The sequence below is a fragment of the Belonocnema kinseyi genome, chromosome 5 (genome assembly GCF_010883055.1).
Source record: "Belonocnema kinseyi isolate 2016_QV_RU_SX_M_011 chromosome 5, B_treatae_v1, whole genome shotgun sequence".
Classification (NCBI taxonomy): Eukaryota; Metazoa; Arthropoda; class Insecta; order Hymenoptera; family Cynipidae; genus Belonocnema; species Belonocnema kinseyi.
In genome coordinates this window covers 85984721-86002307 of record NC_046661.1, presented here as the reverse complement: position 1 = coordinate 86002307, position 17587 = coordinate 85984721, and the positions used below count along the sequence as shown (strand labels likewise).

The 17587-nt window shown below is 22.1% G+C and overlaps 1 protein-coding gene across 2 annotated transcripts in view; it reads left to right on the top strand.

Moving 5' to 3' along the window:
- Window positions 1-915: 915 nt before the first annotated feature.
- Window positions 916-17587, top strand: part of LOC117172504 (apoptosis-inducing factor 1, mitochondrial) — a 47278-nt gene continuing 30606 nt past the window's right edge. The window contains exons 1-3 of one of the 2 annotated variants that reach the window (XM_033360511.1): window positions 916-1369; window positions 5091-5153; window positions 10399-10709. In XM_033360511.1, the coding sequence (XP_033216402.1) occupies window positions 1279-1369; window positions 5091-5153; window positions 10399-10709 (465 nt within the window). In that variant the 5' untranslated portion in view covers window positions 916-1278. The remainder of the gene's footprint in view (window positions 1370-5090; window positions 5154-10398; window positions 10710-17587) is intronic. The other variant, XM_033360512.1, reaches the window with a different exon arrangement.

The window sequence follows — 17587 nt, the reverse complement described above, 5'->3', positions numbered from 1 at the left end:
AAAGTTTCAGCTCGATATTTTATTTACAAAAAAAGTTCTTAGGTTCAAAAAAACATTCAGTGAACTGAAAAACTGTCGTCGGTAATATAGGTATTTAGCTGTCTCACATGCCCTTAACCAAATAAAATTAATTTTTATAAAAGCAGTTTAATTTTCGGCCAAACCGATATAAATTTTGAACAAGCAGATTACATTTCTACAAAAAAATACGAATTTCCAGGCTAGTTAGCGGCATTTTTAACCTAAAATCAATAATTTTAAACAAAAAATGAAATTATTATAAGTTTTAGTTATAAAAATTATTTTTCACAACAAAAAATTTCAACATAATAGTTCAATTTTTAATCAAAGACATGATTTTTCAACCAAAAAGATAACTTTTTTAAACAATGCACATGAATTTAAAAATGAAAATGTTACATTTTCTGTTAAAAAAATTTATTTTCAATGTAAAAAATGTATTCTTAGCAAAATAGTTTTTTTTTAATAAAACAGTTGATTTTTTATTACCAAATGATGAATTTTCTACAAAAAAATGATGAATTTTGAACAGAATAAATAAATTAAAAAACTAAAAAAGAAAAATATTGTATTTGAAACATAATATATTGTTAAATTTTGATTTAAAAAATGTTGCTTTAAATTGATTCAAATTTTCCGCCTTGCGCAAGCCTCGTGACAACCCGGGAATTTTGAATCTACAGATCAAAATAAAAAATATTCTTTTAATTAAATTTTCAGATTTTCATGTCAAAAAACTAGTACCAAAATATCTATACTCGTTTCATTACCACTTTCTTTATCACACCCAATTCTACTTCGAAGAATGTGTTGAAAAAATTAAAAACACAACACTAACGAACCTAACCCCAACAAAAAATTTATTTAAAAATCGACTGAAAGTTTTTTCGGGTCTTTATCGGCGATCGTCAGAGCACACTTGTCACAGTTTGCAGATTTCGTTTTCCCTTGGCAGTCGGAGAATTTGTCTCAAAATTCAAAATCGGACGTAATCAGTTTTAAAATTGGAAATCAAGACGTGTGAAAATTGGTAAAAATTTGGAAAAAGCTGAATCTGATGGCAAAAGACGGAATATTTTGATAAATTCGGGGAATGGAGTGTCCCATGGAATATGCGGTTTTTATCCGACCTTGTGGCGATAATAAATTTGAACAAACACCAGTCATCGGTCATAGTCGAGCGAGAGAAAATCTTAGAACGTGCATCCCGGCACACGCGTTGCCATATTGCGTAAGGCCCTCGTTGGCCCGTCAAAAATGTTAAATTGCGGCAAAGTCATCGGACAATTGTCGAAAATTTCGAGGCACGCACACGGAAATCACCTTCAGGGACCATTAAAATATGTTGGTAAGTCTTTACTCGAACCCTTTCCGAAGAAAATTCAATTTCTTTTCTTAATCTCGTTTTGCGGCTCAGAAAGTTTATTCATATTTATCATAACTAATAAAGAAATCAATTTGTGTAAAATATTGACTGACATTAAGCACAGGATCTGTGGTTCTCATTTATTTATAAAATTGTAGTGGTAAATGTTTTTTAGTGAGGAATAAATGATAAAAAGTTTCTTGTTGGTGACATAACCTATAAAGTATGGTTTCAGCTTCAAAATTCAACTGTGTTTTAAATTAGTGGTTTTTAGCTTATACCTACGCAAAGAACTGATATTTATTCGAAATTTTTCAAAGGGAGAAAGCAAAATTAAAATTTTTTAAATATTTCTTTTATAACTTTTCAACAGTCATTTTTCCACATTTTATAGAATTAATTTAGGTGTTTTGAAATACTTACATGCTTAATTTAATACAATTTGGAATTATTCAAATTAAATTCGAGTATTTTTGAGTTTTTTTTTAACTTGACATTATTCCAATTTTAGCCTTGTCTATTGCTCAATATTTAATTATGAATAAAGTATTTTAATACAAAATTGTAATATTTTCAAAAGTTTAAATTTATACCATTCTGAATTATTTAAATTAAAATTAAGGGTCTTTTAATCTTGTTAACATATAATTCCAATTTTAACATCTCTATTATAAAATTATTTAGCAGTAAAGGATTTTAGTTGAAAATTGTATAATTTGGAAAAGTTTAGATTTTTAACGACAAAATGTTGAACATTCTTATTCCAAATCGAAATGTATGCAATTATACATTATATACATTAAATTAAAGTATTTTTGTATTTAGATAAAATAGCATTATTGAAATTTTAACCTCTTATATATTACAATTATGCAGGTAAAAAAATCGTAAATTAAAGTTGTGTAATTTTAAACAATAAAAATTGGAATTATTTAAATTAAAACCAAGTATTTTTTAATTTTTGTCAATATGGAATTATTTCAATATTTCCTAATTTACAGTTATTTAAGTACAAAAGATTTTAATTGTTGATTATATAATTTTCAACAATTTAAGCTTGAATGATTTAAATTAAAAACAAGTATTTTCGAATTTACAAACAAAGGATTTTTATTTAAAATTGTATAATTTTAAACAATTTGAATTATGAATTATCTAAATTAAAGCCAAATATTTTTTAATTTCTTTAACATGTCATTATTCTAATATTAACCTTTTCTATTCTAAAATTATTTGACAATAAAGTATTTTAGATGAAAATTGTAAAATTTGGAAAAGTTTAGATTTTAAACGACAAAATTTTGAACGTTTTAATTCCAAGTCGAATTTTATGCAATTATATATAATTTAAATTAAAATAAAGTATTTTTGGATTTCACTAACCTGGCATTGTCCAAATTTAACCTCTTCCAATTTCACAATTGTTTAGTTACAGAGGATTTTAATTAGAAATAATTAAAATATATTTTAAATTAAAAATCTTAATCTTTGAAGAATTTTAATTTGGAACGGCAACATTTTTAACGTCTTATTTCTAAATCCAAATTTGTACAATTTTGATTATTTAAAAAAAAAACCAAGAATTTGAATTTTTTAACTTGACATGATTCAAATTTTAGCCTTTTGCATTTGCAATTATTTGGGTACAAAGGATTTTAATTTAATGAAAAAAAATTGTGAATAATTAACATTTTTTTTTTTATTTTGAACAGTTTTCATTTTGACTTATTAAAATTAAAGCAAAATATTTTTGAATCTGGTTAAAAATGCATTATTCCAATTTTAACCTCTTCTATTATACAAAAATTATTTATCAATAAAGTATTTTTACATAACATTTTTGAATTTTCAAAGGTTTGGATTTTTGTCGAAAAAATCTTTAACGTTTGAATTGTAGATCCAAATTTATACAATTTTGAATTATTTAAATTAAAACCATGTATTTTTTTTATTTTGTTAACATAAAATTATTTCAATTTCAACGTTTCCTATTTTTTAATTACTTAGGCACAAAGGATTTAAATTTAAAATTATGAAATTTAAAAGAAATTAAATTAAAATTTTGAATTATTCAAAGTAAAACCAAGTAGTATTGAGTTTTGTTAATATGACGTTATTCCAATTTTAAGCTTTTCTGTTATAAAATTATGTATCAATACAGGATGTTCATTGAAAATTGTATAATTTAAAAAAATTTGATTATAAACTACAAAACGTTGAACGTTTAAATTCTAGATCCAAATTTGTGTCATTCTGAATTATTTCAATCGAAGCCAAATATTTTCGAAATTTGTTAATAATTACATTATTTCGATTTTAACCTTTCCTATTTTACAATTATTTAGGTAACAGGATTTTAATTAAAAATTCTTAACTTTTATAGAATTTAAATTTGGAACGACAAAATCTTAAACGTTTAATTTGAAAATCCAAATTTATTTTAACCTTTCCTATTTTACGATTATTAAGGTACAAAGCATTTTAATTTAAAATTGCGTAATTTTAAATTATTTAAATTTAAATTTTGAATTATTTAAATTGAAACCAAATGTTTTAAATTTTGATAACATGGCGTTACTCCAATTTTTACCTTTTCTATTATACAATTGTTTAGCAATGAAGGATTTTAATCGAAAATTGTATAATTTTGAACAATTTTGATTACGAAAAAAAAAATATATTGAACGTTTAAATTTTAGATCCAATTTTATAAAATTTTGAATTATTTAAATTCAAAACATTATGTTTGAAATTTATTATCGTGAAATTATTCCAATTGTAACGTTTTCTATTTTATCTTTATTTCGATAGGAACAATTTTAAATTATTTAAATTAAAACCAAATTGTCTTAATTTTTTGTATCGTGGCATTATTCAAATTTGAACCTTTTATATTATACAATTATTTATTAATAAAGGAGTTTAATTTAAAATTGTAGAATTTTTTAAAGTAAAAATTTTATTTATTTATATTGAAATCAATTTTCATTTATTCCAATTGTCACATTTTTAATTCGACTATTTTTGAGGTATAAAAAGATTATAATTTAAAATTTTGCAATTTCAAACAAAATTTGAATTTTGCATTATTTAAATTGAAACCATAGTTTTTAATTTGGTTAAGATGAAATTATTCTAATTTTAACCTTTTATGTTATACAACTATTTTTCAATCAAGGATTTTAAATGAAAATTGTATAATTTCTACAGGTTAAGTTTTAAGCGAAAAAATATTGAAAGCTTAAATTAAGTATTTTTGATTTTGTTGACGTTATTCTGATTTTAATCTTTTCATTTTACAATTATTTAGTTATAAAGGATTATAATTTAAAATGTTAACATTTTGAATAACTTCGAATAACTATTTATTTTTTTATTTTTTATTTGTTTTTAGGTTACATAAATATCATTTTCCCAAGATTTATGAGAAAATTCAAAAAGTTTTTTTTTAATATTTCAGATACATATAAGGCAAATCCTTTTCAATTTTCTTTTAAAATTTATTTTGCAATCTGAATATTAAGAAAGCATTTACAGTTGAAATTTTTTCTTTTATCAATAATGTTTAGATAAAATTGGTGTTGCAGAAAATACTGATTAGGTTTAGTTATTTAAGCTCTAATATTTTATTCCAGAGTAATTTATTGTACAATTAATTCATTCGTTATAATTTGATTTTAGGAGATTTATTTATTTTTTGCAGGGACTAAAACTAGAAATAGTATTGTATGTAACTTCCATACATACGATGCAACTTTTCCTTTAGGTTTGTTTATTTTTTCAGTGTCACGTTGCTCAAAAACCTGGCTTGATTTCCATAATCTCCTAATTTTTTATCTAACTTTTTTTTTTTGCTAAAAAAAGTGTGTTTTTTATATTTCCCTGTCTGCAAAATACCTTCCTGAATTTTAATCTGTCCATCCCATTTTGCTTAGTTTTTTAATTAATTTATGCATGGTTTGCGGACTAGGGTGGGTCGAAAAAAAAATTCTGGAATTCGAAATCAGCACTCCGCGAAAAAGTATCGTATTGGGAAATTTTTAAAACCAAACATAGAATAATTACATTTTCAGTTCAAAAAATTAATTTAAAAAAAAGATGAATTAAAGAAAAATATCAATTATCTACCAAAAAAAGGCGAATTATTAACAAAATAGATGAATTTTCCACAAATCGATTGTGTTGTTAAACCGATACTATGAATTTTTAACAAAAAAGTTGATTTTATACCAAGAAGTTAATTTGAAAAAAAATAGTTTAATTTTTAATTATACATTTTAATTTTCTAATAAAACAGTTGAATTTTCATTAAAAACAGGAATTTTCAACCAAGTAGTATTATTTTTTTACACAAAAAGAGATACTATATACTTATATATAAATTTTTTAACAAAAAAATACGTATTTTCTACAAAAAAAATTGAATTTTTAACCCGAGAAAAAGAACTTTTAACAAAAAGTTTAATTTTCTATCAAATAATTGAATTTTTAATCCACGAAGATGAATTTTTAGCAAGATAATTGAATCCTTAACAAAATATATCAATTTTTAAATAAATGGTTATATTTTCCACTCTAAATCTTCATTTTTAACGAAATATTAAAATTTTCTACCTAAATAGTTGAATCATGAACCAAATAGTTTTACTTTTTTTTAAATATTAATTTTCCAAGCAAAAATGGAATAGTTACATTTTCAACAAAAAAAAGCAAATTTTCTATCAGTCCAATTAAATAAAAAAGACGAATTATTACAAAATAGTTGTATTTGGACCCAACAGCAAATAGTTTAATTTTTTACCAAAAGTTGAATTTTCAACAAAAAAATAAGTTTCCAGTCAAAAATGGAATTTAGTTATATTTTCAATTTAAAAAATTTGTTTTCAACAAGAAAAACGAATTTTCTAATAGTAAAGTTGAACACAAATTAACACAATAAAATCAATTTTCAAAACAGAAGATTAATTTTTTAACAAAATAAGAATTTTCAACAAAATACATGATTTTTCAACCAAAATTAAAAGATTTAACTTTTCAGTTAAAAATAAATCAGTAAAAAATATGAATAATAAAAAATAGTTGAAACTTGAACTAAAGAGATGAATTTTTAACCATAAAAAAGAAAATCAAATTTTCAATAAAATAGTTCCATTTTCAACCAAATAAAAAAATTTTCATTCAATCAAGATAATTTTTTTACCAAAAAGAATAATTTTCAAGTAAAAAAAGAAATTTTAACAAAATACGTGTATTTTTTTTATCAAATGTTAGAATTTTAACAAAAAGAAGATCGATTTTTAACAAAAAATGGAATAGTTAAATTATCTATTTAAAAAAATTAGTTTTTAAACTGATAGTGACATTTTCGACTTAAAACTATTAATTTTTAACAAAAAATAAAATAATAAAAAGATTAGTTAAAAAAATTACTTTTTAATTAAAAACAAATAATTTTCAACAAAAAAGTTCAATTTTCAAGCAAAGAAATTAATTTTCTATCGAAAAGAGAACTTTTAACAAAATACGTAAATTTTTTCATCAAATAATAGAATGTTAAACAAAATAAGATAGATTTTCAACCTAAAATGAAATAGTTTAATTACCCGTTAAAAAAATTAGTTTTAAACCTGATAATGACTTTTTCAACTTAAATTTATTCATTTTTAACAAAAAATAAAATAGTATTAATTTTAATTTAAAAAATTACTTTTCAATTTAAAAAAAAAAACGAATTTTGAACAATACAGTTCAGTTTTTAAACAAAGAAATAAATTTTCATACAATCAAGGAGATTCATTTTCTATGTAAAAAAAGAACTTTTAACAAAATACGTGAATTTTTTTTTCAGCTAGTAGAATTTTAACCAAAAGAAGATAGATTTTCAACCAAAAATAAAATAGATATTTTTAATTTAAAATGATTAATTTTTAACAAAAAATAAAATAGTAAAAATTTTAGTTAAAAAATTACTTTTCAATTTAAAAAAACGAATTGTGAACAATATAGTTAAATTTTCAAACAAAGAAATAAATGTTTATTTAACCAAGGAGATTAATTTTCTATGGAAAAAAACTTAGCAAAATACGTTAATTTTTTTATCAAGTACTAGAATTATTTTAACCAAAAGAAGATAGATTTTTTTATCAAAAATAAAATAGTTAAATTACCCGTTTAAAAAAATATATTTTTCAACCTGATAGTGACATTTTCAACTTAAAATGAATAATTTTTAAAAACAAATAAAGTAGTAAAAATGTTAGTTAAAAAAATTACTTTTCAATTTAAAAAACGAATTTTTATCAATATAGTTAAATTTTCAAACAAAGAAATAAATGTTTAGTCAACCAAGAAGATTAATTTTCTATCAAAAAGAGAACTTTTAACAAAATGCGTAAATTTTTTTTATCAAGTACTAGAATTATTTTAACCAATTAAAGATAGATTTTTAACAAAAATAGAATAGCCAAAAGTTTAGTTAAAACAATTACTTTTGAATTTAAAAAAAGAAAATTTCAACAAAATATTAAAATTTTCAAACAAAGAAATAAATGTTTATTCAACCAAGGAGATTAATTTTCTATGGAAAAAAAGAATTTTAACAATATACGTGAATTTTGTTATCAAATAGTATAATTTTAAACAATAGAGTAGTAAAAATCCAAAAGTTGAATTTCTAACTAATTAGTACAAACTTTTTTTAAGGAGAATAGGTACTATGGCAACCACGAAGTAGTATGAGACCCCACTTCCGGAAAACTTGGACGCGTGAATTCCGATTTAGTTAGTTCGCATCGCTTGTAGCGCCTCTTACGGAAAAATGCGAAACCAAGAACTTTTTAAAAATTCTCTGCTTTTTCCTTGACTAATTTTTCATTTTAAATATTAATATTCAAATACCAGCATTTTAATCTGGTAATACTTTTAACATATAATATTTTGTTAAGGGAATAAAACAGTATCTGATATACAAATTTAAGGTTTTCAAATTTATTAATTTATCTCAAACGAAAAAAATGTCTTTTCTGCTATAAAAGATGACTTTTGAAAAAAATACTTGAATTTTAAACAAAATAACAAAATGTTTAACATAATATTTGAATATTCATGCTACAAAAAAAAAAAATTCCCAACGAAAAAGTGTCATAAATTATATTTTAATCAAAAAATAATGAAATTAATACAACAAAAGAGAAGAATTTTGAAACAAAAAAGACAAATTTCTAACAAATAAAGATTTTTCACTTAACAGGTAAATAAAATTTTATCTAAATTATTCAACTTTCAACCCAGAAACAAAATATGAATTTACAACAAATAATTAATTTTCCACGAAACTGATGCATGTTCACCTAACAAAAATGAAACTTCAAACTAAACAATCATTTTTTACCAAAAAAGGCTAATTTTTAACTAAAAAGGATCAATCTTAAAAATGTAAATGACACAATTTCTTTAAAAAAGTTAATTAAAAAAAAGTATTTTTAACTACACAGTTAAATTTTCAATAAAAAAATTAAGAAATAAAAAAGATTAATTTGTAACAAAATAATTAAACTTTCAACCAAAAAGACGAATTTTTAACTAAAAATATAAATTTTTAGAAAAAAAGTGATTTCTTAACAAAGTAATTCAACCAAATCTTTGAAACAAATTATTTGAACACTCAAGCAAAGAAGAATAGTTTTTAACCAAAAAGTTGTATTTTCATACAAAAAAATTAAATTTCTTCTAAAACAGATGAAGTTTTAAATTAAAAAGATACCCGTTCAACAACAAAAAAGTTGAGTTTTCATGTATTTTTAACAAAAGAGATGAATTCTCTACCAAATAGTTGTATTCTATCAAAAAAAGATTAAATTAGGTGTTAAAACAGATGAATTTGTAATAAAAAAGACAAAATTCTTTTTGAACTTTATCCAGAAAAGATTTTAGTTCATTTTTTAACACCAAAACATAAATTTTAACACAAAAAATAAATTTTCTAAAAAATATTCCAATAAGAAAATAGTATAACAGCTTAATTTCCAACTAAAATTTTGCACTTTTATCCAAAAAAGATGACATTTGACTTGAAACAGATGCATTTTTAATTGAATAAAAACAAAATCAAAATTCAAAAAATAGTTGAATTTTTATTCAGAAAATATTTCAGTTCTTTTTTTCAGGCCGAATATTATATATAAACAGTAAAATTTTTAAACAAAAATAAGGACTTTTAACAAATTGTTGAATTTTCATCCAACAGTTGCATTTCTATCCAAGAAAGTTTCAATTTTTGCTAAAGCAGATGAATTTTAAAATCAACAGGAGAAAATTTCAAAAAAAAAAATTGAATTTTTAACCGAAAAGTTACATTGTTATTCAAGAAAGATGAAATTTCTCCTAAAACAGATGATTTAAACAAGAAACCTTTAAAAATTAGTTCAATTTTCATCCAAAGAAGGTTTCAGTTTACTTTTTAACACCAAAATAAGATTAGCAAACAATTAGCAACCAAAATGGACGTCTTTTTAAGAAAATTATTAAATTTTCCACTAAATAATAAAATTTATAACTGAAAGGATAATCTGCAGAAGAAAGTTGTTGCGATTTTTCAAAATTCTAATTTGAAAATATTCCATTTTTAAAGCTTTTAACTGATCCTATTTTCGGAATTTTATTCCTAAATTATTCAGATTCGAGATTATTCAATTCAAAATAAGGTTTCTAAATTGTAAATGCTTTGAATTAGCGCTACGAATGATGCCAACTAACTAAATCCGAATCTATGCGTCCAAATTTTCCAAAGGCAACATGGGTCCTGACCCTTTTTTTTCTAGTGCATTTTTGTCACTTGAATACTTTTTTGACCTCCAGGAATGTAAAAAAAAAATATATAACCCAAAAAAATACAAAAACTCGGCAATATTTCTCAGGATTTTTTTATTTTCGATCCACCCTATTGAGGGTAAGCGAATATTGAATAATTTATTCAAATATTATCGACCAAAATTCTTTATTTTCATCTTTAGGTATTATTAGTGTCGATTCGTCGAGACATGAAAGCACAAAAGGTAAAAAACCTTATAGGTTTTCGGGATCGACCTTAAAAGCCGAAGAATGTGTGCCTTCAGCGCAACGTCCAGAGGAAAAAAAACCACCACCTACAATCGCATCTCCATCCTGCGAATTAGGACCAAATCCTAACTGTCCTCCTAGTTGTCATGACACTTGTTCAGCTTTTAACACACCAGAAGGAGGTGGTGATCAGGGCAACAATCCGTTTAAATATTGGAAGGAAGTTCTGCTTGCTTTAATTCTCACGGGCGTAGCCATTGTTACGGTATTTATATTTAAATAAATAATATTAACAGGGTGGCCGTAGACTTTTTCGAGAATAAAGTCCATTTTCAGCCAAGGGAGATGATTTTTCAACCAGGAAATATTATTTTTCTACCATAGAAGATGATTTTTCAATCCAAACGGACGAATTTTCAACGTAATAATTGAATTTGCGATAAATAAAGATGACTTTAAGAAAATAGTTAATTTTTTAACAAAACAGGTTCATTTTCTACCAAAATAGGAATTTTCAAGCAACAAGTTGAATTTTAAAGTAAAAACTATAATTTTACAACTAGAATTGTAATATTTAAATTTTTTGATAAAAAACTAATTTTCAACAGAAACAAACGAATTATCTACCTGTTGAATTGAAAGAAAAAGACAAATTTTTCGGAAAAAATTTTAATCTTCTACAAAAACAATAAATTTTCAAAAAAGAAGGTTGATTTTATACAAAAATCGTCGAATTCTTAAAACAAACAAAAAGCAGATTAATTTCTTACAAAATAGTTGCATTTTCAACAACAACAAAAAAACTAATTTTCAACAAAAAAAAAAACGAATTATCTTCCAGTTGAATTAAAAGAAAAAAACACCAATTTTTAAGAAAATAGTTAAATTTTCTACTAGAATAATTTAATTTTCTACCAAAATACACTCATTTTCAACTAAATGGTTGAATTTTTAAGTAAAAGTATAAGTTTACAACAAAAATTGGAATATTTAAATTTTCAGGTGAAAAAAAAAATTTCAACAAAAACAAACGAATTATCTACCAGTTGAATTGAAAGAAATAAAGACCAATTTGTAAATAGTTAAATGATTAACAAAAATGATAAATTTTCAAAAAAGAAAATTAATTTTATACTAAAATTGTCGAATTCTTAAATGAAACAAAAAGCAGATGAATTTTCTACAAAATAGTTGAATTTTCAGGTGAAAGAATTAATTTTGAATAAAAAAAACGAATTTAAAAAAAAAAAGCGGTTAAAATTTTCCAATACAAATTAAATGTTTAAATCTAATATTTTATTCTTCTTACAAAATAGTTTAATTTTTAACCGAATAGTTGTATTTTCAAAAATATAATTCAAATTAAAAAAGAAATTAAATTTCCACCAAAAAACAAAATTAAAAAAAAACACATGAATTTTCAATCATATAGTTGATTTTATTTTTATTTAATTTAATTTTTAATTTTTATTTTTATTTTATATAAGTTTATTATCAACAAAAACAACCAAATTATCTATCAGTTGAATTCAACGAAAGGAAGACAAATTTTTAACAAAATAGTTAAATCCTTAACAAAAATGATGAATTTTCAAAAACAAAATAAATTTTACACCAAAATCGGCAAATTTTCATGACAACAAAAAATCATATGAATTTTTAAAAAAATAATTGAATTTCCTCCGCAAGAAAAATAAGTTTTCAAAATAAATTGAATAGTTGAATTTTTAGATGAAAAAATTAATTTTTAATAAAAAAATTCGAATTTAAAAAAAGGTTGAATTTTCAAATAAATAATTTAATTGTTAACCAAATAGTTTATTTTTCTTACAAAATAGTTAAGTTTGCAAGCGAATAGTTTGGCTTTTTACCTTTTTTGAAACTGTCAAGCCAAAAAAAGGATTTTTCTACCAAGGTGGATTTTTCATCCCGAAAATATAAATTTAAAGAAAAATTTTTGTCCGACCGAATAATTTAACTTTCAACAAGAAATATACATTTTCAACAAAAAAGTTTTTTTTTTTCAACCAAAAAGTGTCCAAAAAGATCAATTTTCAAGAAAACAATTTAATTTTCGACAAACAAACATGACTAACAAGATAGTTAAATTTTCAAAAATAAAATTCAACATTACAATTTTTAACCAGTTAAATTCAATAAAAAAAGACGAATTTTTAACAAAAAAGTTTAATTTTCTACCCATATTGGCGAACTTCCACCACAAAAAACAGATGATTTTACAAAAAATATGATTTTAAACAAAAATGTACATTTTTAACAATAAAATTAAAATTTAAACAAAATATTGGAATCTTCTACTAGTAAAAACTATAGGTTTACAACCAAAATTGGAATATTTCAATTTTCAACTAAAAAACTAATTTTCAACAAAAACGAACGAATTATCTACCAGTTGAATTGAAAGAAAAAAGAACAATTTGTAAATAGTTAAATCCTCAACAAAAATGATAAATTTTCAAAAAAGAAGATTAATTTTATACTAAAATCGTCGAATTCTCAAAACAAACCAAAAATCAGATGAATTTTCAACAAACAGAAAAATTAATTTTGAATAAAAAGCGACGAATTTCTAAAAAAATGGATAAATTTTCCAATAAATTGTTTAATTTTTAACCGCATTGTTTAATTTTCAACAATATAAGTCAAATTAAAAATTAAGTTCATTTTCCACTAACAAACATAATTTAACAAAAAAATACATAAATTTTCAACCATATAGTTGAATTTTCAATAAAAAATATAAGTTTACAACAAACATTAAAAAAACTAATTATCAATAAAAACAACCAAATTATCTACCAGTTGAATTAAAAGAAAAAAGACCAGTTTGAAGAAAATAGTTAAATTTTTTACTAAAATAGATTAATTTTCTACCGAAATACACTAATTTTCAACCATATAGTTGAATTTTTAAATAAAGAATATAAGTTCACAACCAAAATTGGAATATGTAAATTTTTAGGTGAAAACCTAATTTTCAACAAAAACAAACGCATTATCTACCAGTTGAATTGAAAGAGAAAAGAATTTTTTTTTAGAAAAATAGTTTAATCCTCAACAGAAATAATTCATTTTCAAAAAAGAAGATTAATTTTATACTAAAATCGTCGAAATCTAAAAACAAACAAATAATCAGATGAATTTTCTACAAAAGAGTAGAATTTAAAAAAAATTAATTTTGAATAAAAAAGCCGAATTTTCAAAATAATGGTTAAATTTTCCACTAAATAGTTTAAATAACCGAATAGTTTAATTTTTAACAATATGAGACAACTTAAAAAAGACATTAATTTTCCACTAAAAAAAAAAAATTCAACAAAAAAAAGTGCATAAATTTTCAACCATATAGTTGACTTTTCAATAAAAAATATAAGTTTACAACCAACCTTGAAATAGTTAAATTTTCAGTTAAAAAACGAATTATCAACAAAAACAACCAAATTATCTACCAGTTGAATTCAACGAAAGAAAGGCAAATTTTTAGCAAAACTGTTAAATCCTCAACAAAAATGATGAATTTTCAAAAAATAAAATTAATTTTATACCCAAATCGGCAATTTTCCATTACAGCAAAAAATCGTATGAATTTTCTAAAAAAATAGTTGATATTTCTACTTAAGAAAGATAATTTTTCAACCAAAAAATTGAATAGTGGAATTTTCAGATGAAAAAATTAATTTTTAATTTAAAAAATACGAATTTCCAAAAAAAGGTTAAATTTTCAAATAAATAGTGTAATTGTTAACCAAATAGTTTATTTTTCTCACAAAATAGTTGAATTTTCAATCGAATAGTTTAGTTTATTACCATTTTTTTAACTATCAAGCAAAAAAATAAATTTTCTAAAAAAGTTGATTTTTCATCCCGAAAATATGAATTTAAACAAAAATTTATTGACGACCGAATAATTGATTTTTCAACAAAAATATATATTTCAATAAAAAAGTTTATACTCAACTAAATAGTTCGATTTTCTATCCAAAAGGATCAATTTTCAGCAAACCAAATTAATTTTCGACAAAGATTACAGTTAAATTTTCAAAAATAAAATTCAACTTTACACTTTTTAACCAGTTGAATTCAATTAAAAAAAAAAACGAATTTTCACAAAATAACTTAATTATCAACCAATATGACGCATTTTCAACAAAAATGATTAATTTTGTACCCAAATCGGCTAATTTTCACAACAAAAAACAGATGAATTTAATACAAAATAAGTGGAATTTTCAGTTTAAGAAGGATAAACTGTCAACCAAAAATGGTAAAGTTAAATTTTTAGATAAAATTCATTTTTAACCAAACAAAGACGAATTGAAAAAAACTGTTAAATTTTCAAATAATTAGTTTAATTGTTAACCGAATAGTTTATTTTTCTTCCAAAAAAGATTGAATTTTCAACAAAAAATATTACTTTTCTACAAAGTTGTTAAGTTTTTATTACGAAAATATGAATTTTGAAGAAAAAAATTAATTCTTAACCAAAAATGTAAATTGAAAAACAAAGATGAATTTAATCAAAAATGTAAATTTTCAACCATACAATTCAAATTTAAGCAACATTTTTGAATTTTCTACTAGTAAAAACTTTAAGCTTACAGCCAAAATTGGAATATTTAAATTTTCAGCTAAAAAGTTAAATTTCCATAAAAAAGATTAATTTTATACTAAAATCGACGAATTCTCAAAACAAACAAAATAGCAGATGAATTTTCTACAAAATAGTGGAATTTTCGGATTAAAAATTTAATTTTGAATAATAAAAGACGAATTTTCAAAAAAACGGGTAAATTTTCCAATAAGTAGTTTAATTGTTAAATCTAATAGTTTATTCTTCTTACAAAATAGTTTAATTTTTAACCGAATAGTTTAATTTTCAACAATATAAGTCAAATAAAAACAAATTAATTTTCCGACAAAAAACAAAATTTCCAAAAAATACATGAATTTTCAAGTAAAAAATATAAGTTTACAACCAACATGGAAATAGTTAAATATTCAGTTAAAAAACGAATTATCAACGAAATCAACCTTATTATCTACCAGTTGAATTCAACGAAAGAAAGACAAATTTTTAGCAAAATAGTTAAATCCTCAACAAAAATGATGAATTTTTAAAAAAGAAAATTAATTTTATACAAAAAATTGAGTAGTTGAATTTTTAGATGAAAAAAATTAATTTTTAATTAAAAAAATAGGAATAAAAAAAAACCAGTTGAATTTTCAAATAAATAGTTTAAATGTTAACCAAATAGTTTATTTTTCTTACAAAATAGTTGAATTTTCAATCAAATAGTTCAGAATTTTACCATTTTTTTAAACTTTCAAGACAAAAAAAGAATTTTTCTACAAAAGTTGATTTTTCATCCCAAAACTTTGAATTTTAATCAAAAAATTAATTTACGACCGAATAATTTAATTTTCAACAAGAAATATATATTTTCAACAAAAAAGTTCATTTTCAACCAAATAGTTCGACTTTGTATCCAAAAGTATCAATTAAAAAAAAAATTTAATTTTTGACAAACAAAGATGACTAACAAGATAATTAAATTTTCAAAAATGAAATTCAAAATTACAATTTTTAACTATTAGAATTCAATTAAAAAAGACGAATTTTCAAAAAAATAATCGAATTATCAACCAAAATGATGAATTTTCAACAAAAAATATTAACTTTCTACAAAATTGTTGAATTTTCAAGCAAAAAAAAACACCATTTTTTACAAAACAATTGAATTTTCGTTACAAAAATATGAATTTTGAAGAAAAAAATTAATTTTTAACCAAAAATGTAAATTTTCAACAATATAATTTCATTTAAACAAAATATTTTAATTTTCTACCAAATAGCTGAATTTTCATGTCAGAAGAATTGTTTACAAGTGGTTCAATTTTTCACTTATAAACGGTAAATTTTCAACCGAAAATGAAATAGTTGAATTTTCAGATAAAACAATAATAAAAAAATCACAAATTTAAAAGAAAACAGATTTTCAAATAAATAGTTCAATTTTTAACCAAATAGTTTATTTTTCTTAAAAAGTAGTGGTTGTACTTTAAACATCAAATATAATTTTTATTATTTTAATATAATTGTTGAATAGTTGATTATTCAACAATAACAGATTCATTTCCAAAAAGCGAAAATATTCATTAAAAAAAATTAATTTTTCAACCATATAGTTGAATTTTTAATTAATATGATGAATCTAAAAAATAAATTCAATTTTAAAGAAAATAGTTGAACAATTGAGAATTTTCATAGGATTTAAAATATTTTTAAATATTACCAGGTGTTTCCAAAGATTTGAAAGACAAATTTTAAGGTATTCTTTTTTTTTTTAATTTCGATGAGTTTTCAAGAGCCTAAAAAAGTTTCAAGCAGTTTTATCGAAATTTAAATGATTTCAGGAATCTTAATTGATTTAATAAGATTTAAAAAATTTCAAGGAATTTCCAAAGATTTGAATGATTTGAAGGAATTTAAAAAAATTGGCATAGGCTTGGTAAAAAAATATGCAGAAATGATCAAGTTCTATGATATTTAAAAAGATTAAAAATTCTAGAAGATTTCCATCGATTTCAATGATTAAAAAAAAAACTTTAAGCTCTGAAGATATTTCAATAAATTTGCCAGAATTTCAGCAAATATCACAAGATGCTCTAGAATTCCTGTTGATTTTATAATATTTTACTGAATTTCAAAGAGTTTATTCACAAGAAATGAAGGATTTCGTAGGTTTTCAAAGATTTGAAGAGATTTTCAAATTTTTTTTAATTGACTTGAATTAATTTTAAATTTACCCCGGACTTATAATAATTTATCCTCATTTCTATTAATTTTGTTCGAATTCTCTTGATTTTTTTTTATTCCCTGGTATTCTAAATTCATTCAATTATATCAAATAAATGTTTATTTAATTCATGCTGAAACTTTTTTAACACACCTTACATTTATAGACTAATTCTTATAAATTCCCTTGCATTTTTCTAAATTCATTTTAAAGGGGGAGGGTCGTAAGGCTGGTTTTTGGCCTAATTTATTTTTGGACCAAAAAATCTGAAAAAATCATGGTAGTATCTTATAAGTATCCCGAGTCGATTGCACGCTAAACGGAC